This window comes from Cornus florida, unplaced genomic scaffold (genome assembly GCF_030987335.1).
Source record: "Cornus florida cultivar Cherokee Brave unplaced genomic scaffold, ASM3098733v1 CherokeeBrave_3.0.0_Hap2_Chr01, whole genome shotgun sequence".
NCBI classification, from domain to species: Eukaryota; Viridiplantae; Streptophyta; class Magnoliopsida; order Cornales; family Cornaceae; genus Cornus; species Cornus florida.
The window spans coordinates 101789494-101816774 of NW_026775571.1; the positions used below are offsets into that span (position 1 = coordinate 101789494).

The 27281-nt window shown below is 38.9% G+C and overlaps 2 protein-coding genes and 1 pseudogene across 2 annotated transcripts; all 3 read right to left on the bottom strand.

The window, feature by feature from the left end:
- Positions 1-1972: 1972 nt before the first annotated feature.
- On the bottom strand, positions 1973-3100 carry LOC132279131 (senescence-specific cysteine protease SAG39-like). Its single transcript, XM_059781065.1, has 2 exons — positions 2662-3100; positions 1973-2568 (listed from the first exon to the last, which is right to left on the bottom strand). The coding sequence occupies exons 1-2, from the start codon at positions 3098-3100 to the stop codon at positions 1973-1975; spliced, it is 1035 nt and encodes a 344-aa protein (XP_059637048.1).
- A 3105-nt stretch (positions 3101-6205) lies between these two features.
- LOC132309771 (senescence-specific cysteine protease SAG39-like) lies at positions 6206-15811 on the bottom strand (annotated as a pseudogene).
- A 2665-nt stretch (positions 15812-18476) lies between these two features.
- On the bottom strand, positions 18477-19623 carry LOC132311247 (senescence-specific cysteine protease SAG39-like). Its single transcript, XM_059809106.1, has 2 exons — positions 19188-19623; positions 18477-19060 (listed from the first exon to the last, which is right to left on the bottom strand). The coding sequence occupies exons 1-2, from the start codon at positions 19621-19623 to the stop codon at positions 18477-18479; spliced, it is 1020 nt and encodes a 339-aa protein (XP_059665089.1).
- Positions 19624-27281: the final 7658 nt, after the last annotated feature.

Consider the following 27281-nt stretch of genomic DNA (forward strand, 5'->3'; position numbering starts at 1 on the left):
GTAGCGGGTCCCATACGGGACCGTCCGGCTCGAAAAACTGAAAATGCCAATGACCACCCTTACATTTCAAAGAGTCCTGAACTCAATAAAATACCCCAACCAACTATCAAACACAACTGGCACACTCCGCAGTGTCCGGTACGCAAAACGGTAAAAGACAAAAATGCCCTTACAATGACAAAAATTCTGGAAAAATGAAAAATGGCGAAAAATGGGAACATCACAAGTTAGGGTTGCAGCATTGGTGATGTTGGATTTGGGTGATGGATGAGTAGGATTGGAGATGATGATGGTATGAGGAAGAGGAAGAAGAGGAGAGAAAAGGCCATATGGAAAAACATAGGGGTAGTTTGGTCACAAAAATAGTCAATAGGAAGTCAAAGGGTAGCATGGTCATTTAGCACCTCAAAAGTACTCTAACCCATCAAAAATTGACATTTAGGGTCTAATTGAAATGCTAAACCACTAATTCAAATAGAAGTGAAATCTAAAACCAAAATGTTAATCTAGCTAAAAAATAACCTAACCGGGGTTTGAGTATAATTTATTATTTTTATTTTATTTTATTTTATTTAGAACAAATAGAAATGTAAGCAAACTAATAATCTAACAATAGTTAAATTAATATTAATCATTTGATTAGACTAGGTCAAAGATTACACCATATCTTTAATTAGAATGAGTAATTAAATATATCTAGGGATGTGTTGATTGACGAACCCCACATCTTTTAACATTTTATGGAAGAGTCTCAGCCCTCCTCTATAAATGCAGAGAAAGAAGGTTGGAGTCCATCATCCGATTCTCAGATAGAAAATTAGGGGGTTGAAGGTTGTCTGGTATCAAAATATATAAAGAACTTTCCCCAAATGTTGATTTTAAATAGATTTTTCTTATTCGGGTATGTCTCCTATCAATTTATGCATTTAGAGCACTGAGTTCAATTTGTGTTAAAATTGCTTACGGTGTATGAATTCATTTCTCCATTTTAGTACTAGAAGTTTTATTTTGAAAGACTAATGTAAGAAGATGACAACCAATGAGATTTTATGTTGTCTATGTACTGGTAGAATTACTGTTTTGATAAACTTTCTTGTTGTGTATGGAAGCATCAAGTCAGCCCTTTGGGATTAGAATTGGAGGGAATTAAGCTTAAAATTTCAACTAAATTCCTTCCAATTCTTAACTCAAGGTGCCGATTCAGTCCTCCCAAACATTGCATTCAGGTAATTAATAATTTAGAGGCAAAACTGGAACTTAACTAATTTTTTCAACCTTTGAACCTGAACTAAAAAATATAAGCAAACATTACACTTTATGGCCTTTGAGTGATACAGGCAACCTATTACCTCAACTCAAAGGAAATTTAGCTACTCAAAGCGCTTAATTTATTATATTCTTAATGGCTTGAACCGTTATCGTAATAAATTAATTCAATCTGAGATTACTGAAATTTTATCTGAAAATTTTAGAAAGATGATTGAAATATACTCACAGAATTAACTGTACTTAACTTAAAATTGCTTTGTTTTGGACTATTTCGATAGGCTTGAGGGTTTTGACATACTGGCCAAGAGTTTGTCATTTGGATTGATAAGTATAAAACCTATACAAGATTTTAGAACTCTTTTATAGCCTTGAGACATGTTTGTCATTAGGTTAGCTTTTTAGGACTCTTTTGGCAGGTCAATTTCATTGAGACAAAAATATTTCATTCAAATTACTAAGTGTTTGGGTTTTACTTATAGCATTTGCAATCATGCAAGAATGGAAAAAGCTTGGGGTGTAATTACAGAAATAACAGATATATACTTTAAAGTTTCATTAATAAGCTTTTACATTTTATATACATAGGAAATGCTTCACACGCATTTTCAAATAAGTAGCACGTACAACATATATTTAAGCAAATAGAATTTGCTGAAACAACAATGGATTTCTAAGATGGAGGAGGGTACCCACCCATATATCATTAGCATTTTACTACAGTAGGATATGAAGAATCCATGGCAATGCCACAAATGCCTTCCTTAGCAGCAATGTCTCTTTCCATCATAATATATCCCTTATCACCCCACATAGTGCCCCATGAATTCTTGACTAACCAATACTTGGTCCCGTCAGCAGTTGTCCCATACCCAACTGCAGTAACACCATGGTCTAATTCAGTGCCACAATCTCCGGTGAAAACCCCGGACGTGTAAAACTGGAAGGCTGCTCCACTAGCATCAATGGAAACTGAAATTGGTTGATTTGCCACAGCCTTCAGCAGTGCCGCCTCACTGTTGGCAGGCACCTTTTCGTAGCCTGTGATCTTCACTGCAGGGGTCTCCTCCTTAGTCTTGCAAGTCCCATCTGTTCCATCGTATGGGTATGTTGCTTCAGTGGAAATGCCTTTGTTTTTTATAATGAATTCAAAGGCATCTTCCATGTAACCACCTTCGCAGCCTTGATCCACACCTTTGTCACAGTCCACAAGTTCTTGCTCTGACAATGAGATCAACTTAGTGGTTGTGAGCTGATTAATCCCTTCTGTAGCAGCTATTGCTGAAAAGGCCCAGCAACTTCCTGTTGAATGATTAACAATAGTACTAGTCATGAGAAAAATATTTATGGATGTGAAAAACATAAGTTAGACAATTAGGTGGAATATTGTCTTACCACATTGACCTTGATCCTTAACGGGTGTGACAGCCCCTCTTTTCCTCCAGTCCATGCTAGATGGGACTGCGGTCACATTTTCATACCTAAACGAAGTTGCTTTAGATGGCCTTAAATTTGAAGAATTGATCTTGAAACCATTACGAGATGCCTGGAATTCTTCATTAGTTTGGTCAGCAAACTGATTGATGCCCAGCTTGTATGGTCTGTTCCCGGCATTGTTGAAGGATTCTATGAACTCCACATTGTCCTTGAATATCTTGAAATGCATTTCCTTCTCTGCATTGTCCTTGTACACACGTCCGTAGAGAGCCATCCATTGCTCGTGCTTCTCTAGCATGGATGCTTCATAGAGTGTACGCGACACTGCTTGAGAAGCCCACAGCCCCAAAATTAACAAAGTAGCAATGACAAATTTTTGGTTGGGTGTTAAAGCCATAGTGAAACTTGAAATGGCTAAGTAGTGATGGTGTTATGAGTAGATACAATTCCATGTCTGCGAGAGTTTGGTATTTATAGGAGTTGATGCATTCTCTTGAAGTTTCTGCTTTCTCAAATTGCATTTTTTTCCCGCTGTGAATGTTGCGATTGAGAAGGACATAATCCTCTAGTTTGCCAGGAAAATTGTAATGACTTGGACAACCAAGTTCAGTACCGTAAACGCTGGCACATTAAAACTAGATTTCATTTTAATAGATTAATCTATTACCCTGACAAAATAGTTTTCTACCACATAGAATCTTATTTAATAGTCCTTTTTTTGTGAGAAAAAAACAGTATGTTTTATAAAATAAATATTAATGATGCAAGTTTTTGTTGTATTGTTTGTATTTACTTTGTGTCTAGCTGAAATTTATTTTTCCTGGCTTGTTCCTGAGCCATGTAGGATAATACATTTGAATAGAAAATAGTTTCAAACAGGGACGGACCCAGCAGGGGACTAGGGGGGGGGGGCCCCCTGAATTTTTAATATTTTTATTTTATACCCTAATATTTTTAAAATTTATGAAAATGCCCCCCCTAAAATTACAATTCGCCCCCACTGGATTCTTTTTTTTTTTTAGCATTTTATACTTCAAATTTTGATAATTTATGAAGATGCCCCACTATAATTATAATTTGCCCCACTGATTTTTTTTTTTTTCATTTTATACTTAATTTTTTTAAAAATTTATGAAAAAAAACCCTACTAAAATTACAAAAATAAACCCATCATATAATTTTGTACCCACAAATTAAAAATTCGCCCCCCCTCACCAAATTTTCTGGGTCCGTCACTGGTTTCAAATGTGACATTTTTTTTAAATTTTTTTATTTTTATATATGTGACTTTAATTGGAATAAATTCCTCTCTTTCCAAACAACCTCATTTTATCACATGAAGTTTAATATTAGGAAATGCAGCTCAAAAGGCACCATCAACTTTCAAAGTTTTGTTTCTGAACTAAAAAAAAAAAAAAAAAAAAAAAAAAACAAACAAACTTTCTAAGATTTGTGACCTGATATGAAAAGAATCAAAGTGCGTTGGTGGATGGTGAATTTCTCACAGGGCAGTGAGCGAAGTGGTAAGAGATATATTATCATTCAATAAGAATTTTTCTTCCAAGGAAGAACGATAATGTTGAAAAGGAAGTAGCGTCATGTTTGGTTTAATTTTTTATGAATATTTTAAATAATAGAGAAAAAACAGTTTAAAAATTCATTTAGTCGACAGTTTCCAATGACGACCTAATTTCAGACATGTCTGCATTGGTCATCTCAAAACTTTTTCCTTTTTAAAAAAATGATTTTTTATTTTATTTTAAAAAAAGAAATAAACAAAAATGGTCCTAAATCTTTGTAAATTATTTTTTTATCTTAGCTTGGGAAAACATTGACAACCAAACTTTTTTCTGGTTCCGCAATCCAGTGAAGGTCATTAACCCAGCTGGATTCAGTTAAGGACTCCTGTTTATCATGGAAGGATTGGTGGCTCAAATGTAAAATATATTGATGAATATAAGAAATTGGAAAATAGGGATCAACTGCTGGCCTTTAAGCTGTATGCTAGAGCATATGGAAAGTAATCTTTAAGGACAAAAGGATAAGTGAAACAGTGATAGTAGGCAAAGCAGTGAAGCGGTTTCATCAATATATGAAGGCAATATCAAGCACGGGCAGAGAATATAATAGAGGAGATTCTGCTGCTAATAAGGTCCTTTAACTATGTGAAATTAAACTTCAATGCAATTCTCAGTGCAATATTTGGAGAGTTGGGCGGGGGTATAATGGTTAGAGATTCATCTGGCTTTGTATTAAAAGTAGCAGGGGTCTTTTTTAGGCATGTTAGAGATTCAAAAGTGGCTGAAGGTTTAACTTTTGCTATACCGTGTGAATGATAGTTTTAAAGGTGATGCTCGTGATTTTGGCTGTTAGAGGTTTAAAAGGTAGCTCATTGTTATAAAAACAGTTGTGGAAGATGTTGAGAAGCTTTTGCATTTTAACAAGGAATTCAAATTGGACTTTGTGATAGCAAGAGAAGGCGACATGGCAGCCCATTTCCTTCGTAAATGGAACCTTTAAACAAAAGAAACTTCTGTTTTAGGGGACAGGTTGCCGAAGGAAGTAAGTGAGAATGTGCTTTCAGATTGCATGTAATTTTTTTAACACAAACTAATTAATTATTATTATTATTATTATTTTTTTTTTGAGTTTACACCAACCCGAATCCAATTTGAGACTGCCAACTTAGGTCTAATTTAATTGTTTAATGGTTTAAACAAATAGGAGTTTATGAATTCCTTTGTCCATTTTAGTATTAGAGTATTATTTTGAAAGACTCATATAAGGAGATGACAATTAATGAGGTTTTATTTTGTTTATTTACTGTAGAATTATAATTTTGATAAACCTTCCAAGTAATTCAAAATTTAGAGGCAGAATGGTCCTTAAGCTATATAAAACTGGAACCTATTGCCTCAACTCAAAGGACAGCGTGTTTTTTATGTACCTAAATCCCAATTATGCTACTTAAAATGTTTAATTTATATTCTTAGTAACTAGGACATATTCAAACAGGAGCTTACTGATATATTATCTAAAAATTTTAGAAAGATAATTGAAATTTCTCACAGAATTAACTCGATAATAGCTGATTAAAGTTGCTTAATTTTGGACTAATCCAAAAGGCCTTCATATTTTGACATACTGGTTAAGATTTTGTCTATATATCACTACAAGTCTACAATTCCTGTTTGAGGAGCAAAAGGGTAACCTATGCAAGAAATTAGAACTCTTTTTTAGATTTGAGAGAGGTTAGTCATTAGATTAGCTTTTAGGACTCTCTTTGACGGTCTTTCATTCAAAATACTAGTGCTTGGGTTTTGTATTTGTAGCATTTGCAATCATGCAAGAATGAAACAAGCTTAGGGTGTAATTACAGAAAAACAGATATACTTTAAAGTTTCATTATAAGCTTTAACATCTTATATACATGGAAGTAGAATTTGCTGAAACCACAATGGATTTCTAAGATGATGAAGATCCACGCATCATTTGCTACTTTCTAAGCAGTTGGATAAGAAGAATCCATGGCAATGCCACAAATGCCTTCCTTAGCAGCAATGTCTCTTTCCATCATAATATATCCCTTATCACCCCACATAGTGCCCCATGAATTCTTGACTAACCAATACTTGGTCCCATCAGCAGTTGTCCCATACCCAACTGCAGTAACACCATGGTCTAATTCAGTACCACAATCTCCGGTGAAAACCCCGGATGAGTAAAACTGGAAGGCTACTCCACTAGCATCAATGGAAACTGAAATTGGTTGATTCGCCACAGCCTTCAACAGTGCCTCCTCACTATTGGCAGGCACCTTTTCGTAGCCTGTGATCTTCGCTGCAGAGGTCTCCTCCTTAGTATTGCAAGTTCCATCAGCTCCCTGGTATGGGTATGTCGCTTCAGTGGCAATGCCATTGTTTTTAATAATGAATTCGAAGGCATCTTCCATTTCACCACCCTCGCAGCCTTGATCCATACCTTTGTCACAGTCCACTAGTTCTTGCTCAGACAATGAGACTGGTTGTGAGTTGAGTAATCCCTTCTGTAGCAGCTATTGCTGAAAATGCCCAGCAACTTCCTATTCAATGGTTAACAAGAGTACTAGCCATGAGATCGAAGTTAAACATTAATGGATGTGAAAAGCATAAGTTAGATAATTAGGCGAGTTTGACAAAGTTGGATTGGCTTACCACATTGACCTTGATCCTTAACAGGTGTGACAGCCCCCTTTTTCCTCCCGTCCATGCTAGTTGGGACTACTGTCACATTTTCATACCTAAATGAATGTAAAGTTTTTGACTTTTCAACTGTGGGCCCATCTGAGTTATAAGGGTCATTGCAGACCCATTTAATTCCAATTTGTTTTTCCTCTCGGCAGCTCATATCTCTCTCTCTCGTTGCTTCTGTTTTTTTTTCTTTTCTTTTTTCTTTTTCAACTTCAATTCTTGATTTCTCTCTCAATTCTTAGCGGATTTAGGTGCCGTTTGAGGCAAAACGACGAGCACGACGAGCTCTACGTGCTAGTACCAGAAATTCCAGCTTTTGGTCCTCTTTGGGAGCTCGAATTTAAGGACCCATTTTAAGGGTTTTGTGCAATCTTGAGGTAGGGGCTCTTAATCCATGTTTTTCTTGCTCCATTGTGAATTATATCTCTCTTGTTGTGACAAGCATGTTTAATTTGGAAGTTAATTGTTTCAATGATTATATAAATGATGTTTAGGAAAATTCATGATTATGAATATGAGTAGAAAAACGTGCTTAGAGGTTGTCTTGTTGTGTTTAATGTTTTGATAATTCATTCGGAGATGTTGAACATGATGTATGCTTAATTTTGTGGTGTAAAATTTTGTGTTATCTTGTTGTGTTTAATGTGTTGATAATTCATTTAAAGATGTTAAATATGATGTATGCTTAATTATGTGGTGTAAAATTCTAAATGCCATAATATTGAAAGCATGGGATATATATACATGTACATACCATTGGGTTTGCATGAAATGGGAGAATTTGCTTGAAACAAAAAGGGAAATTTTAGGAAAAGAGTTTTTACGAAATGGTTTTATGAAAACCCGGTCGCCGCGGGGGTACCAAAGGGCCGGAGTGTTAATATAGCCTAGAGGGGACTAGGGAGTCGCCCTAGCGTGGTTGAGCTAGCTGGGCCCCATAATGACGCCGCCGGGTTACCAAGGGTCAGGGACACTAGCCAATCCTCCTCTCGTGTCGCTGCGGGGTCACCAAAGGGCGGGTTATATTAACAGTTTGAAAGTGATGAATTTTAGATGTGAAAACGGGGAGCGACATCGTCATGCATTCGCATTTCATGGCATTGTATTGTTTGTACTTGAGTTTGATTGGAATGTTGTATTATCCCGATATTGTATGATCCCCATTCCCATTGACCTATTCTATGTTTGGATTCACGGGGACACAAGATGCGTGTCTTAAGTGTCACCTACTGAGCATATAGCTCACCCTGCATACTTATTATTTTTTTCAGGTCATGGCAAAGAAACGGCGGATGACAATCCTCCGCAAACTTGAAAGTTGTTAGAAGGTTGTTTGCTATTTTGTATTTTGACCATTCTATGTATATTCATAGTTGTGGAAACGTAACTAAGTTAGTATTCATGGGCTTGTAATTTAAGAACGAACTTATCTTTTGTTTAATGTAAATGAAACTAAGGGAATCATGGTATATATTTCCATGTAATTGTATCATGTAACGTTGTAAGACATGGACTTCGGATCTTAACCATGTATTTTGGGACTGTAATTATGATAATTTGGATTAATTGGTGTGTGCATGTTCTACCATGAGAGGAACTATGTTGAGGTGTGATGAATGGGATGCGAGTATATTTTTTTTGTTTTGTGTATTGGAACAGGTTGTTGAAGGCCCATTTTTAGGGGAGGTTATGCCGAATTTGTTTTAAATTTTGGCATCAGCTAGGGTCGTTACAAATTTTGGTATCAGAGCGATGGTTCGAATACCATTAGGACGACGGGTAGAGGCTTGCCTAGGGTTGTCTGGGAAGTCATTTGCATTGTTATTTCCTTGTTTGGAAAAGTGTTTTGCTATGTGAAAAAGCATGCTTAACTGCTTACTTACTTACGTGCTTATGTGTTTATATGCTTACATTAATGTGTTCATTGCATAGTATTTCATGCTAAATGTTTGTACAGTATGTTTTTGCGTTGGGTTGTTCACGGTTGGACCTTAGTGTTATCGTTATTGAATTGTTTCCTTTGTTTTATAAAACGATGTCACGGCGTGAGGAAATCAGGGAAGTTGGCCCTAGACCGACTAGGGGTGATGTTGGCGAGAGCTCCAGCTCCAATCCGGAGGAGCTAAATGATGAGGACACACTTCTTAGGGACTTGATTCCCCCGAGAACTGTCCCCACAAGGAGGGATAATGTTGAAGCACCCGTAGAAGTGGGTGAAGGTTCTGTGGCACTGGATTTTAATAGTTTGTTGCAAAATGTCGTGAGGGCAACGATTGCTGCTCAGTCGCAGTCGGCACCACAACCTACAGTTCAAGTTGAGGAGACACCAGTTCAGAAGCGTCTCAAGATCATTAAGGGGTTTTCTCAGCTGATGCCGGTTATGTTTGAGGGCGGTGTGGATCCAATGATAGCAGATGACTACATGGAGCAAGTTGAAACTCAATTGACTTCTATGGATGTGACAAAGGATCATTTGAAGATCATCCTAGCTACTTATAAGTTTGCTAAGGATGCTAAATTATGGTGGAAGTCGGTTACGAGCCGATACAAGGTAGAAGAGATGAGTTGGGACAAGTTCAAGGAATTGTTTTATGAAAAGTACTTTCCGCTTTCCAAAAGATGGGAGTTACAAGACCAGTTTCATAACCTTATCCAAGGGAGCATGTCAGTGGCAGAATATGAAAACAAGTTCACTTCACTTTCTCGTTTTGCTTCAGAAATGGTGAGAGATGAAGTTAACAAGACTCGGAAGTTTGTTTCTGGTCTTAATGATCGGATGAGGCCGTTGATCACAGCACAGTTCATTAAGGTTTACTCTGAAGCAGTGGAAAGGGCTTTGATGCTGGAAGCTGATAATAAAGAAAACGATGCAAGAAGAGAGCAGTTGAAGCAAAAGAGGGGTGCAGGGCCATCTTCAGAAGGATCTTCTTGGAAAAGGAACAGGGGCGGTCCATCTCAGTTTCAGGGACAGCAGTCTGTACAATCTGCTCCTACCACTCCATTGCCAGCTGGGTCTGATAGAAGTGCAGTTGTTTGCTTTCAATGTCAGCAGCCTGGGCATTACAAGTCCAGTTGTCCCATGAGATTGACTTCAGTTTCTTTAGCTCCGAAGGCTTGTTATGGGTGTGGCCAGCAGGGCCATTTGATTCGGGACTGTCCGAGTCAGGGAGCAGGCACCACTAGTGGCAGAGGGTCACGACAGAGGCCGTTACAGTCGGCTACGGTTCAATCAGGTTTCAGACCACCGCCACCACCACAGCCTGCCTTGTCTTCTCAGGGTTCACGACCAGCTAGGAGGGATACTCCTACTGTGTTGGCACAATAGTCTGGTGTTCAGATTAGTAGTTCACAGGCACAGGCACCGCAGGGGCGTGTCTTTGCCCTTGCATCATCGACTGATGCATCTCCTGGATCTTCAGTTCTCCGAGATATATTTCCAGTGTTTGGTTCTTGGGCCCGTGTTTTGTTTGATTCTGGTGCATCTCATTCTTTCATTTCATCATCATTTGCACTTGCATCGGGGTTAGAGGTCAGTTTTATGGATCGGGCGTTGTGTGTTGATATGTCAGTTGGAGTTTCAGTGTCTTTGAGCCGAGTCGTGAGGGACTGTTCCATTGTGATAGCCGGGCGGACTTTTGTGTTTGACCTTATCCTCCTGGAGATGACTAGCTTTGATGTCATTCTCGGGATGGATTGGTTAGCTTCCTTTCATGCCACGATCGACTGTTACAGAGGAAGGGTTACAGTTTGTACTCCCGAGGGAGACTGTTTCTTTTTCGTGGGAGATCGGAGTGATTCCCACATTTCATCGTTTTATGGAATTCGTGGACGGGGTCGTGGTGATTACTTTTTGGCTACCCTTATTGCCGAAGAGGATGATGTTGTGGAAGAATATTATCCTGCAGTTGTTCGTGATTTTCTGGATGTGTTTCCGGAGGATTTGACAGAGTTGCCTCCACACCGAGAAGTGAAGTTCTCTATTGAGTTAATGCCAGGTACCGCGCCGATTTCTATGGCACCGTATCGTATGGCACCAGTTGAATTGGAGGAATTAAAAAGACAGCTTGATGATTTGAGGATAAAAGGTTTCATCCGACCAAGTGTGTCACCATGGGGCGCACCGGTCTTGTTTGCTAAGAAGAAAGACGGTTCTTTGAGGTTGTGCATCGATTATCGGAAGTTGAATCGCGCCACCATCAAGAACAAGTATCATTTGCCAAGGATAGATGATTTATTTGATCAGTTGAGGGGAGCCAGTTGTTTCTCCAAGATTGACTTGAGGTCTGGCTATTATCAGTTGCGAGTTAAGGATGAGGATATCCCGAAGACAGCATTCCGTACACGGTATGGACACTATAAGTTCCTTGTTATGCCTTTTGGCTTGACTAATGCTCCAACGGTATTCATGGACTTAATGAACCGCGTCTTTCACGATTACTTGGACCAGTTTGTGGTAGTTTTCGTGGATGACATTCTTGTGTATTCACGATCTCGGGAGGAACACGAGATACATTTAAGTATTGTTTTACAGATTTTGCGGGAGCACCGGTTGTATGCCAAATATGAGAAATGTGAGTTTTGGCTACAAGAGGTGAAGTTTTTGGGACATGTTGTTTCAGAAGGCGGAGTGTCAGTTGATCCATCAAAGATTGAAGTTGTTTTGAATTGGGAGCAACCCAAGAATGTGTTTGAGATCCGTAGTTTTCTTGGTCTAGCGGGTTACTACCGGAGGTTTGTGAAAGATTTCTCCCGTTTGGCAGCGTCTATGACCCGTTTAACCCTGAAAGGGATTAAGTTTGCATGGAATGAAGCCTGTGAGTCATCTTTCCAGGAATTGAAGACAAGATTGACTACGGCTCCAGTGTTGGTGATACCTGAACGTGGCTTGGGTTATGTGATCTATTGTGATGCTTCACGTGATGGTTTAGGGTGTGTATTGATGCAAGATGGTAGAGTAGTGGCTTATGGGTCTCGACAGTTGAAGACTCACGAGTACAACTACCCTACTCATGATTTGGAGTTGGCGGCAGTTGTGTTTGCTTTGAAGTGTTGGAGACACTACTTGTATGGTGAAAGATTCGAGGTGTACTCGGATCATAAAAGTCTCAAGTACATTTTCTCCCAAAAGGACTTGAACAATAGACAGAGAAGATGGGTTGAATTCTTAGAAGATTATAATTTTGACTTGCAGTATCATCCGGGCAAGGCAAATGTGGTAGCAGATGCCTTAAGCCGAAAATCTCATGGAACTTTGGCCTGTCTGGTTATTCAAAAGTGGAAGATGCTTAAGGATTTGGCAGAGATGGGATTGTATTGTTTTGATGATGATGTTGACAGCGAGCCGGCATTCTTGTTTAGTCTTGTGGCTCAGCCTACTCTTGTTGTACGAGTGATTGAGTCACAGAGACAGGACCCGGATTTAGATGCCATTCACGCTTTGATCTTCAGTGGTGAGATAGTGAAAGATTGGGCTTTGTATACAGATGGGGGTCTACAATTCAGGGGTTTGTTGGTGGTTCCTACTGTTTGTCGTGAGGACGTCTTACGGGAGTTTCACACTTCCCGCTTTGCAGTTCATCCAGGTGGTACCAAGATGTATCACAATTTGAGACGTCAGTATTGGTGGAACGGGATGAAAAAAGATGTTGCACAGTTTGTGGCTAGATGCCTTACCTGTCAGCAGGTGAAGGCCGAGCATTAGAGACCAGCCGGTTTGTTGCAACCATTACCTGTAGCGCAATGGAAATGGGAGCATATTGCTATGGATTTTGTGACAGGTCTTCCAAGGTCACGAAGGGGCAATTAATCTGTATGGGTCATCATTGACAGATTGACCAAGACGGCTCACTTTTTGCCTATTAAGGCAACAGATGATGCAGAGAAGCTTGGTGTTCTTTATGTGAAGGAGATTGTAAGGTTGCATGGAGTTCCAGTAACCATAGTTTCAGATAGGGATGCTAAGTTCACTTCGAAGTTTTGGGAAGGACTTCAAGCAGCGTTTGGCTCAGCGTTACACCTGAGTACGGCATTCCATCCACAGACTGACGGTCAATCGGAGCGTACTATCCAGATTTTGGAGGATATGCTTCGGGCATGTGTGCTTGACTTGGGTGGTAGTTGGGAGGATCACCTTCCACTTATTGAATTTGCCTACAACAACAGTTATCAGGCGAGCATTCAGATGGCTCCATTTGAGGCGTTGTATGGTAGACCTTGTAGGTCTCATGTTTGTTGGACTGAGGTAGGTAAGACAGCCACCTTAGGACCTGACATTGTACTCGAGACTACTGAGAAGATTAAGTTGATAAGACAGAGGTTACTTACAGCTCAGAGCCGACAGAAGAGTTATGCGGATAAGCGGAGACGGTCGTTATCCTTTGAGGTGGGAGACCACGTTTTTCTTCAGGTTTCTCCACGGAAGGGATTGATGAGATTCGGGAAAAGTGGCAAGGTGTCTCCATGATTCATTGGACCATTTGAGATTTTAGACCGTGTAGGAGAGGTTGCCTATAGACTTGCTTTGCCACCACAGTTGGATAGGGTCCACAATGTTTTTCATGTATCGATGTTACGGAAGTACGAGCCAGATCCATCTCACATTTTGAGTTGGGTTGATGTAGACATTGATGAGGATGTTTCCTACGAGTAAGGACCAGTTCAGATTCGTGACACACAACAAAAGGTGTTGAGGAACAAGACGATACCAATGGTGAAAGTCCTTTGGAGACACCACGGAGTCGAGGAGGCTACTTGGGAGCTCGAACAGGAGGTTCGCTCCAAGTACCCAGAGTTGTTTTCTTCTCCAGGTATGTCTTGATTTCGGGGACGAAATCTTTTTTAAAGTTGGGGAGAATGTAAAGTTTTTGACTTTTCAACTGTGGGGCCCACCTGAGTTATAAGGGCATTGCAGACCCATTTAATTCCAATTTGTTTTCTCTCTCGGCAGCTCATATCTCTCTCTCTCGCTGCTTCTGTTTTTTTTTCTTTTCTTTTTTCTTTTTCAACTTCAATCCTTGATTTCTCTCTCAATTCTTGGCGGATTTAGGTGCCGTTTGAGGCAAAACAACGAGCACAACGAGCTCTACGTGCTAGTACCAGAAATTCCAGCTTTTGGTCCTCTTTGGGAGCTCGAATTTAAGGACCCATTTTAAGGGTTTTGTGCAATCTTGAGGTAGGGGCTCTTAATCCATGTTTTTCTTGCTCCATTGTGAATTATATCTCTCTTGTTGTGACAAGCATGTTTAATTTGGAAGTTAATTGTTTCAATGATTATATAAATGATGTTTAGGAAAATTCATGATTATGAATATGAGTAGAAAAGCGTGCTTAGAGGTTGTCTTGTTGTGTTTAATGTTTTGATAATTCATTTGGAGATGTTGAACATGATGTATGCTTAATTTTGTGGTGTAAAATTTTGTGTTATCTTGTTGTGTTTAATGTGTTGATAATTCATTTAGAGATGTTAAATATGATGTATGCTTAATTATGTGGTGTAAAATTCTAAATGCCATAATATTGAAAGCATGGGATATATATACATGTACATACCATTGGGTTTGCATGAAATGGGAGAATTTGCTTGAAACAAAAAGGGAAATTTTAGTAAAAGAGTTTTTACGAAATGGTTTTATGAAAACCCGGTCGCCGCATGGGTACCAAAGGGCCGGAGTGTTAATATAGCCTAGAGGGGACTAGGGAGTCGCCCTAGCGTGGTTGAGTTAGCTGGGCCCCATAATGACGCCGCCGGGTTACCAAGGGTCAGGGACACTAGCCAATCCTCCTCTCGTGTCGCTGCGGGGTCACCAAAGGGCGGGTTATATTAACAGTTTGAAAGTGATGGATTTTAGATGTGAAAACGGGGAGCGACATCGGCATGCATTCGCATTTCATGGCATTGCATTGTTTGTACTTGAGTTTGATTGGAATGTTGTATTATCCCGATATTGTATGATCCCCATTCCCATTGACCTATTCTATGTTTGGATTCACGGGGATACAAGATGCGTGTCTTAAGTGTCACCTACTGAGCATATAGCTCACCCTGCATACTTATTATTTTTTTCAGGTCATGGCAAAGAAACGGCGGATGACAATCCTCCGTAAACTTGAAAGTTGTTAGAAGGTTGTTTGCTATTTTATATTTTGACCATTCTATGTATATTCATAGTTGTGGAAACGTAACTAAGTTGGTATTCATGGCCTTGTAATTTAAGAACGAACTTATCTTTTGTTTAATGTAAATGAAACTAAGGGAATCATAATATATATTTCCATGTAATTGTATCATGTAACGTTGTAAGACATGGACTTCAGATCTTAACCATGTATTTTGGGACTGTAATTATGACAATTTGGATTAGTTGGTGTGTGCATGTTCTACCATGAGAGGAACTATGTTGAGGTGTGATGAATGGGATGCTGGAGTATATTTTTTTTGTTTTGTGTATTGGGACAGGTTGTTGAAGGATCATTTTTAGGGGAGGTTATGCTGAATTTTTTTTAAATTTTGGCATCAGCTAGGGTCATTACAATGAAGTTGCTTTAGATGACCTGAAATTTAAAGGATTGGTCTTGAAACCATTATTAGATTCCCGGAATTCTTCATTAGTTTGGTCAGCAAAATGATTGATGCTCAGCTTGTATGGACTATTCCCTGCATTATTGAAGGATTCCATGAACTCCACGTTGCCCTTGAATATCTTGAAACGCCTTTCCTTCTCTGCATTGTCCTTGTGCACACGTCCATAGCGAGCCATCCATTGCTCGTGTCTCTCTAGCATGGATGCTTCATAGAGTGTACGTGACACGACTTGAGAAGCCCACAGCCCCAAAATTAACAAAGTAGCAATGACAAATTTTTGGTTGAGTGTTAAAGCCATGGTAAAACTTGAAATGGCCAAGTATAGTTGGTATTATGAGTAGATACGCTTCAATGTCTGTGAGAGTGTGGTATATATAGTTGATGCATCCTCTCAAAATTTCTGCTTTCTCAAACTGCACTTTTGTTCTGATGTGAATCTTGCAATTGAAAGGGACACAATCCTCCAGCTTGCCTGGAAAATTATAATGACTTGGACAACCATTTTCAGTACTGTAAACGCTACCCCATTGAAACTAGAATTCATTATATTAGATTAATTTATTACCCTAAAAAACTTGTTCTCTACCACATTGAAACTTATCTTTGTTTTTGAGAAAACCAGAGAAGATTTTATAAAATAAATATTTATATGATGCAAGTTTTGTTGTATTGCATGTTTGTATTTTCTTTGTGTTTCTTGCTGAAATTTCTTTTTCCTGGCTTGATCCTGAGCCTTGTAGGATACCTTTGAATAGAAAATATGTACTTGTGACTTGAAGTTTAGCACATGAAGCTAAAATTAGGGCATGCAGCAAATAAAGCAGCATCAATATTCAAAGTTCTTGCGACTTGAGATGAAAAAATCGAAGTGTTGGGTGGTGAATTGCTCACAGGGCAGTGAGTGGGAAAAGAGATATATTGTCATTCAACTAGAAGTTTTATTCCAAAGAAGTCGCTTTCAGATGCATGTTTGGTTTAGTTTTCTATGAATATTTTAAAAAATAGAGAAAAAATCAGTTAAAAAATTCATTTAGTAGAGAGTTTCCAATAAAGACCTAATTTCAGACATAGCTATATTGGACATCTCTTTTTTTCCCTTTTTTTTCTTTTTTTTTTTTTAAAGAGAAGATGAAATTGTTTTAAAAGAAATAAACCAAAATGGCCCTTAATCTTTCTAGATTATTTTTATCCTAGCTTTGGGCAAACTGTGACAACCAAACCTTTTTCTGGTTCAGCAATCAGGTGAAGGTCATTAGCCCGGTTGGTTGGATTCAGTTGACTCCGATTTATCATGAATGGATTGGTGGCTCAAACGTTATTGGTGAATGTAAGAAGTTGGAAAAATGGGGATCAAATGGTGGCCTTGGAAATTGACCTCTATGCTGGAATATGTGGAAAGTAAGGAATGAACTGATCTTCAAGGACAATAGTTCCTTAGTGGAATTAAACTTCCATAAAGTTTCTTAGTAAATGGACCCTTAAAACAAAAGTGACTACTTTTTAGAGGACAGGTTCCTGAAGGAAGTGTAGAATGAAATTTGTTTCCCCAATGGGAAAAGAAAAAAGAAAAGTAGTCTTCCTCTTTTGAAAGAGGTGTTCAAGCTCTGACAGTTATTGTTATCTTCAGTTTTATTGTTGTAATCTAATTATTTTCTCAATAGCCTGCGATTGCACGAGCCTGCCATGACGATGGAACGACAATAGTGCTTGGTGAAATGAAAAAGTAGTACAGGTGGTATTGGTGTTTTTAGTAATAGTAATTTATGCAAGCTTATAATGGAAAACATGTGGTCAGCCATAAAATCCCTCCCCAAGAAAGGATATGTAAAATGAAAAGGGTGATATGGTTATGAGGAAAATTATGATTCAATTTACACGAGACATCCGAACACTCAATTGTGTATATTGCTCGAGAAATTTACATGACTGTCAAAACTAGCAAAATTTGCTTTGATTACATTGCCTAGGACTTCCAAGGTCAAGTGGGTTAAAATTGATTCTAGGTTCTCGTATGATTAAACCTAGTCTAGTATTCTCTACTCCCGCACCTTTTATCACAAATTTTCTGTCCATGTTTTGGCCTAGTCCAAATCTGTTTAAGAGCCTTACTTGCTATATTCATTTTATAAATAATTACTTGTAGTCATGAGCTGAACTACTACATGGTGCTTTTTCAGTATGAACTAGGTACTGCTCGCGCTTCTAGTCCGTCCTTTTGTAGTACCGTCAATGGTTGCATACTGGTCTAAAGGATTATATGAATTACTTCCTCACATTTGATCATCGACATGAGTAACAATTTCTTGGCAGCAATCAAGCTATAAGCTACCAAAGGATCACACTGCTAATTGTGTAACCTGGCTTCAAGCAGTACTTGAGTAGCCAAGGGCTTTTAACATGCTTATTAGGGTTACGTACAATAAATTAGGTAATATAATCATCTGTATTTTTACTGCTGTTGAGGGCATAAAAGGAGTGAACAATAGAAAGACAACCTACCTCTGGCTGAGTGTAACACTCTGAAGTGCCTTTGAAATAGCCAGACAAACATCATTTCAGTCTATTGGTATTCTGAGTCCTACTGCAGTTAACTTCGAGCAGTTTAGGCAAATAACATACTCAAGTTTATCTTAAAATTGAGCTTCTTCTGAATGCCAAATTACTTTTAAATGTGTGATAATGTAGCTTTTAGGTGCATGATTTTGTTGCATATGAGGGTGTATCAGTGGGGCTTCATATATTTGTTTTGTCATTTGCAAGAAACTATGAGACTTGGAGTATAACCATAAACAGAGGTAAAAACCACTCTGCAGTTTCTTCACCACTGAAGATTGTATTTAATATACATACCAACTGCAATACAAGATCCAGAATGAGTAACACACCATATAGTTAACAAGCAAGATGAAACCACTGAGCTCCTAAGAGAACTCAAGATGAGGATCCACCCACTATTTTGCCATTTAAGCGGTTGGATAGGAAGATTCCATGGCAATGCCACAAATGCCTTCCTTAGCAGCAATGTCTCTTTCCATCATAATATATCCATTATCGCCCCAGCTAGTGCCCCATGAATTCTTCACTAACCAATACTTGGTACCATCAGCACTTGTCCCATATCCAACTGCTGTAACACCATGGTCTAATTCAGTCCCACAAGCTCCAGTAAAAACACCACTTGAGTAGAATTGGAAGTCAGATCCACTAGCATCAATGGCAACAGATATGGGTTGGTTGGCCACAGCCTTCAACAATGCTGCCTCACTATTGGCAGGCACATCTTCATAACCGGTAATCTTTGCTGCAGCTGCCTTCTTAGTTTTACAAGTTGCATCAACTCCTTCATATGGATAATTGGCTTCAGTAGTGAGGCCATTGTTGTGTATTATGAATTCAAAGGCATCATCCATGAGGCCACCCTCACAGCCTTGATCTACACTTGTATCGCAGTCCACAAGTTCATGCTCAGATAATGAGATCAATTTACCAGTTGTGAGCTGGTTAATCCCTTCCATGGCTGCCACTGCTGAAAATGCCCAGCAACATCCTGCAATTTTTTTTATGGATTGTATTATAACATTTGTTTTTAAGTTAGTCAAAAGGAAACAAAAAAGTAATTACATATGCAAAAGTGTAGTTTTGGATTAGCCAAAAAGAAGGGGATTGTGCCTTACCACATTGACCTTGATCCTTAATGGGAGTAACGGCTCCTTTCTTTCTCCAATCCATGCTAGCTGGAACTGCAGTCACATTTTCATATCTAAATGAAGTTGTTTTAGATGACTTGAGATTGGAGGACATCTTGTAACCATTACGAGAAGCCTGAAACTCCTCGTTAGTTAGGTCAGCAAATTCATTGATGCCTAGTTTGTAAGGCTTAGTACCAACATTATTGAAAGACTCGATGAACTCCATATTGTCCTTGAATATCTTAAATCGCATTTCTTTCTCTACATTGTCCTTGTAAACTCTTCCATAACGAGCCATCCATTGCTCATGTCTGTCAATCATGGATGCTTCATTGAGGGTGCGAGATGTGACTTCAGAAATCTCCATCCCCAAAATTAGCAAAGATGCACAAATTAGCTTCCAATTGAGTATAAAACCCATTGTTTGCTAACTGAATATTGCAAAGAAGATTTTGCTTATGGATAGTGATAATGTGGATGAGTAGGCACACTTTGGTCCTTGGATAGGATATAGGTATATATAGAACTGCATTCCAATTGCTTTCTCACCATCTTCTCTCAAATTGAGTTCCCACTTTGATTTTAATCTTTTGGCAAGGAATCAAGTTCCTGAGCGAGCCCAGTAAGTTTTGTATGACACAGACAACTAAAGTGTGGTTCCGTAGCCGCTGCTTCAACTTAATTGTATACTTTGTCCTTGGATAGATATAGGTATATATTAATATATACAACTACATTCCTATTTCTTCCTCACCATCTTCTGTTAAATTGAGTTCCCACTATGATTTGAAAGGAACACAATTCTCCAGTTTGCCGGGAAAACTGTAATGACTTGGACAACCAAGTTCAGTACCATAAAAGCTGCCCCACTGAAACTACAATTTGTTTTATTAGATTAATTTATTACTCTAAAAAACTACTACTCTACCACATAGAAAAAACTTATTCAATAGTCCTTGTTTTGTGAGAAAAACAGAGAATATTGTATAAATAAATATGTATGATGTAAGTTTTTGTTGTATTGTTTGTATTTTCTTTTTGTTTTCTAGCTGAAATTTCTATTTCGTGGCTTATTCCTGAGCCTTATAGGATACCTTTGAATAGAAAATTGACTCAAATGAGATATATTTTAGTTTTGATATGTGTGATTTTTATTGGAAGAAATTTTTCTTTCCTAACATCTTCATTTTAGCACATGCAACTTGTAAGTAAATATTAGGGCCTGCAGCAAAAAAGCTGCTTCAATTTCAAAGTTCATGTGACATGAGATGAGCAGAATAGGAAGAGATATATTCTGGTTTTCAATGAATATTTTAAATAATAACGAAAAACAGTTTAAAAATTCTTTTAGTTGACTATTTCCGATAAAGACCTAATTTAAAACATATCTGTATTGATAATCTCTAAAAGAAATCTACCAAAACAGCCCTAAACACTTCTAGATTCTATTTATCTTAGCTTGTGCAAACTATGACGACCAACCCTTTTTCTGGTCCAGCGATTCGGTGAAGGTCATTAGCCCGGTTGGATTCTGTTAAGGACTACGGTTTATGATGGATGGGTTGGTGGCTCAAATGTATTACATATTGATGAATGTAAGATATTGAAGAATGGGCATCAAATGGTGACCTTGGCAGTTAACCTATGCTTTTACATGTGAAAATGAACTGATCTTCATGGACAAAAGAATACGTGAAACAGTTATCATAATCAAAGCAGTGAACAAGGTTCCTTCAGCTAAATGAAATTAAACTTTGATGCATTTCTCAATGCAATTTTTGGGAAAATGTAATAACCTGAACCCGTAGGTCTAAACCGCTAACCGAGTCCTTACCCGAACCCGAGGTCACCTGAGTCAACACCATCAAATTCAGTATGTTACATCATTATTTACTTCATTATCATGATCCAAAAAGACCCCAGGCGACTTCCTAAGACTCAAGATTAGTTAAGCCAAAAGAAGGAGCAAGAATCACAAACAACAGTCAAACCGGTCGACCGAAATGGAGCTTTGGTTGACCGAATCAGCTCCTGTACCGGTCAACCGAAGTGGCCATTTCAATCGGCCGGTTGTGACCCAAACGATGATGGTGGCCACTGGAAGAATCAGTCGACTGAAGTGGCCATTTCAGTCGACCAAAATGGTCCTGGAAGCTGCCCTGCTACTGGAAAACTGCAATGAACCAGGGAATGGACAAAAGTCTACTAAGGAGCTTTGAAACTGAATAATTCCATCCCATGCATATGTAACAATAATGAATATAGGTTACAACATTTATCTAGAATTAACATCAACATGTTTATACACAATTCTTTACAATCTTTAGCAAAACATAAAAGTTTACCAAATATACATTTCCAAGAACTTCATTTAGAACTGTGCAAAAAGGCCTAGGCTGCATGTACAAAATACAACATCGACTAAAGTCCCAATCTCGTCTAGAATGGTGGTGGGTTGTCATCCGCTGCTTCTTTACTCGAACCTAAAAAATGTTAAATAATGGGGTGAGCATAAACTCAGTAGGAAGTGTCTAAGACACACTTCTTATAGCCCCGTGAATCCATACAATGAGTAGATAAAAGGAACGGGATCATACCATAAAGGATACATGTTGACAATCATAATGACAAGTATATAACAAATGTCATCCAAACATGTACACACCATAGATGCTAATGAAGTGCAATGACATGCAAATGTCGCTCCCCACATCCGAAACATATCCATTTCAATTTTCAAACCGTCAGTGTAGTCCGACCCAAGGCACCTCCAAGGCGTCACGAAAGAAGGGTTGACTAACTATCCACGACCACAAGGCACCTCCAAGGCGTCGCATCCAACCTAGTTAGCTCAACTACACTCCCTTCTAGACTACACTAACATCACGGACCACTAGGCGCCTCCTAGGCGTCCGGTTTTCGCAAACACTTTTAGAAAACCTTTTTCAAAACAATTTCATTTGTTTTAATACACTTTTCCCCCATTCTCTTTCCCAATGAATACATGAAATGCTTCATACTTCAATTTATCAATCCAACCATAAAACTTTTACACATGCTATACAAAGAAAATTTATAAACTACATACTAAAACTCTCATTTAACATTAACTCTGCATAACTAGCATATAAGGCATAGATTCAAATTCATATAAGCATGTTTAATCACCGTAAAACAACTAGCATGTTTAATCACCTTAAAACAACTAACAAATAACCACATATATTCCATGCTTATCATTTACACAAAGTTTTGCACAAAATTTTACATCAATTGAACATGTTAGACATGAATTTAAGCTAGAAAACCCACAAAAGTATAAGAATTCATGCATTAGAACACCCCTACCTCAAATTTGTAGAAAAACCCTCAAAATGGGTCTCAAATTCAAAATCCTAGGGGAGGCCAAAAGCTGAAATTGTTTGTACTCACACGTAGATCTCGCCGTGCTCTCCGTTTTGCCACAAACGGCACCCAAGAACTCTAAGAGATTAGGAAGTAATTGAAATTTGAATTTTATAGCAAAAGAAAAAGAAAAATGAAGAATAAGAGAGAGGAAGAGGGATTTACGAGGAGAGAGAAATGAGAGACCAAATGGGCCTCTAGGCCAATAATACAAGTTAGTGGTGTGTCCCACCACTAGAGAATACTTTTTGTTTTTTTTTTTTCCTTTTAATTTCTCCACCACAAAATTATATATATGCACACAAACATATAAAACCCACATAAACACATTAAAGAAAATAAATGATATGCAAATGGATCCAACCAAAACTCCCGTGCACGACAAATCCGTTAGCGGGTCCCACACGGGACCATCCGGCTCGAAAAATAATAGAATGCAAAAATGACAACCCTTACATTTCCAAGAGTCCTGAACTCAATGGAATGCTCCAAACAACTCTCGGACCCACCGGCACACTCCACGGTGTCCGGTACGTGAAAATGCAAAAAGACGAAATACCTTTGCCGAAACAGAAAATTCTAAAAATGAAAAAAATGACGAAAAACGGAAACATCACAATCTCCCTAACTTATAAGGATTTCGTCCCCGAAATCAAGTCATACCTGAGGGAGAAAACAACGCCGGATACTTAGAGCGAACCTCTTGCTCGAGCTCCCAAGTAGCCTCCTCAACTCCGTGATGTCTCTAGAGAACTTTCACTAACGGTATTATTTTGTCCCTCAACACCTTCCATCATATGTCAAGGATCTGAAGTGGTCCTTCCTCATAGGAAACATCCTCATAAATGTCCACATCAACCCAATCAAGAATGTGAGACTGATCCGGTTCATACTTCCGCAACATCGATATGTGAAAGACAATGTGGACCCTATCTAACTGTGGTGGCAAGGCAAGTCTGTATGCCACCTCTCCTATACGATCCAGAATCTCAAACGGTCGAATATATCGTGGCGATAACTTGCCACTCTTCCCGAACCTCATCAACCCCTTCCGTGGAGAGACCCAAAGAAAAACGTGGTTTCCTACCTCAAAGGATAGCGGCCGTCTCTGATTATCCGCATAGCTCTTCTATCAGCTCTGAGCTGTGAGCAACCTCTGTTTAATCAGCTTAATCTTCTCGGTAGTCTCGAGTATAATGTCTGGTCCTAAGGCGGTTGTCTCACCCACCTCAGTCCAACAGACAGGAGACCTACAAGGTCTGCCATACAACGCTTCAAATGAAGCCATTTGAATGCTCGTCTGGTAACTGTTGTTGTAAACAAACTGAATAAGTGGAAGGTGATCCTTCCAATTACCTCCCAAATCAAGAACACAGGCCCGAAGCATATCCTCCAAGATCTGGATGGTACGCTCTGACTGGCCTTCCGTCTGTGGATGGAATGCCATACTAAGGTGCAACGACGAACCAAACGCTGCTTGAAGTCCTTCCCAAAACTTTAAAGTGAACTTGGCATCCCTATCTGAAACAATAGTCACTGGAACTCCGTGTAATCTTACAATCTCTTTCACATAAAGTACACCAAGTACCTCTGTATCATCTGTTGCCTTAATAGGTAAGAAGTGAGCCGTCTTAGTCAATCTATCAATAATGACCCATACGGCTTCATTTCCGCTCCGTGACCTAGGAAGACCTGTCACAAAATCCATTGCAATCTCTTCCCATTTCCACTGTGCTACCGGCAATGGCTGCAATAAACCAGCTGGTCTCTGGTGCTCGGTTTTCACCTGATGACAGGTAAAGCACTTGGCCACAAACTGTGCAACTTCCTTCTTTATCCCATTCCACCAATATTGACCTCTCAAATTGTGATACATTTTGGTACCACCTGGATGAATTGCAAAGCGGGAAGTATGAAATTCCCGTAAAACGTCCTCGCGACAAACTATGGGGACAACCAACAAACCCCTAAATCGTAGACCTCCATCTGCATGTAAGGTCCAATCTTTCACTGTCTCACCACCGAAAATCTATAACGACCCTAAACCGATACCGTTTAAAAAAAAAAAATCGACATGACCTCCCCTAAAAAAGGGCCGACAACCACCTGCTAAAAAAACACAATGACCTTTCCTGTCCTTTCAAGACCTGTCCAACCTGCCCAACACATAATACAAAAAAAATATAATGCATTCCCCAATACCACAACATCAACAACCTTCCCAAATTAGCCCATCATCGTCACCCCTTTCAACTTAAACATTTACATGGTCTCAGTTTACAACAAAAATAATCAAGTATCTTAGTTATGTTCTAGGGCCATTATTTGCACAAATAAATACCCTTTTACATAATTTGAGACAATAAAAAAAAAAAAAAAAAATGGGCTAAGATACAAAAGATAACAAAATACAACTCCTAATCTTCTTCAAGCTTGCGGGGGATTGTCATCCGCCACTTCTTTTCCGAACCCTGAAAAATGTTAAATAATACGGGTGAGCAAAATTGCTCAGTAGGTAGTGCCTAAGGCACACCTCTTAAGACCCCATGAATCTACACAATGAATAGGAATAAGGAAATTGGGATCATACCATGCCGAGAGTAAAAGTATAACTACGATACCACATCATTAATCCAATACCACAAATATATATGCCACGCAGTGAGATGCCGTGCCATGAAATGTCACTCCCCATTTTCCCAAAACCATTTCCATTATCATTTCCAAACTGTTAGTGAACCCTTCCCATGGCAACTCCATGGCGGCACGATAGGAGGATTGGCCACTGTCCCTGACCCATGGCAACTCCATGGCGTCATTCGGGGCCCAGGTAACTCAACCACACTAGGGCGGTCTCCCTAGTCCCCTCTAGGCCTCACTGACGCCGCGGTCCCTAGGCAACTCCTAGGCGGCCTGGTTTTCATAAAAATCTTTTTCAAAATTCTTTCCCAAAATCCATTTCATTTCTTTCAAATCAATTTTTTCCTATTCTTTCCCAATGAATGCATATATGTCTTATGCATTTGAATGATGTACCAATGAAGATTTTTTTTTTTTTTTTATTTCTTACAAGTCAAATATTTACAATATACATGCCTCATAGGAATATTCTAGGAATTTACATCATGCTTCAAAATTATAAAATTCAGCATAAAGGCATGAAATTTAACATCAATTTAACATGGTCCTTTATCACATAACAACTAACATGTATATATACACATCTCATATACAACATATAACAAATATGAAAATAACACAAATTGAACACAAATTATGAAAAATAATTTACCAAAATCTCAGAGATTGTGGATTAAACACCCCTACCTCAATTTAAGCCAAAACCCCCAATTTCCACCTCAAACCCTCAAAATGGGTCTTAATTTTTGGACTCCCTAGAATGGCCAAAAGCTGAAATTGCTGGTATAGATTTAAAGATCTCGTCGTGGGCTTCAATTTGCCGCAAATGGCATCCAAAATTACTAAGTATTGAGAGAGTAATTAAGCTCTAAAATTTTGATTAGAAAAGAAAAGAAAAAAAACAGAAAAGGGTGTGAGAGAAAACCAGCGGGGGAAGAGAGGATAGAGACAAAATGTGGTCTTAAGGCCTTAAGGTGATGGTGGTGGGTCCCACCAATTCTTTTATAATTTTTCTTTTTCTTTTGCATACATTTTACACCACTCACACACATAATTACATATATATAAATAAATAAAACATAAACATTACATTCTCCCCAACTTTAAAAGATTTCGTTCCCGAAATCAAAATATACCTGAGGGAGAAAACAACTCTGGATACTTGGAGCAAACCTCATGTTCGAGCTCCCAAGTAACCTCCTCGACTCTGTGGTGTCTCAAAAGAACTTTCACCATTGGTATCGTCTTGTTCCTCAACACCTTCTACTGTGTGTCAATGATCTGAACTGGTCCCTCCTCATAGGAAACATCCTCATCAATGTCCATATCAACCTAACTCAAAATGTGAGATGGATCCGGCTCATACTTCCGTAACATCGACACATGAAAGACATTGTGGACTCTGTCCATCTGTGGTGGCAAAGTAAGTCTGTAGGCAACCTCTCCTACCTGGTCTAAAATCTCAAACGGTCCAATGAATCGTGGCGATAACTTGCCACTTTTCCCAAATCTCATCAATCCTTTCCGTAGAGAAACCTGTACAAAAACGTGGTCTCCCACCTCAAAGAATAACGGCCGTCTCCGCTTATCCGCATAACTCTTCTGTCGGCTCTGAGCTATAAGCAATTTCTGCCTGATCAACTTAATTCTCAGTAGTCTCAAGTACAATGTCGGGTTCTAAGGTAGCTGTCTCGCCCACCTTAGTCCAACAAACAAGAGACCTACAAGGTCTACCATACAACACCTCAAATGGAGCCATCTGGATACTCCTCTAATAACTGTTGTTGTAGGCAAACTCAATAAGCGGTAGACGATCTTCCCAACTGCCACCTAAGTCAAACACACATGCTCGAAGCATATCCTCTAAGATCTGGATAGTACGCTCCGACTGGCCGTCTGTCTGTGGATGGAATGCCGTACTAAGATGCAATGCTAAACCAAACACTGCTTAAAGTCCTTCCCAGAACTTCGAAGTGAACTTGGCATCCCTATCTGAGACAATGGTTACTGGAACTCCATGTAACCTTACAATCT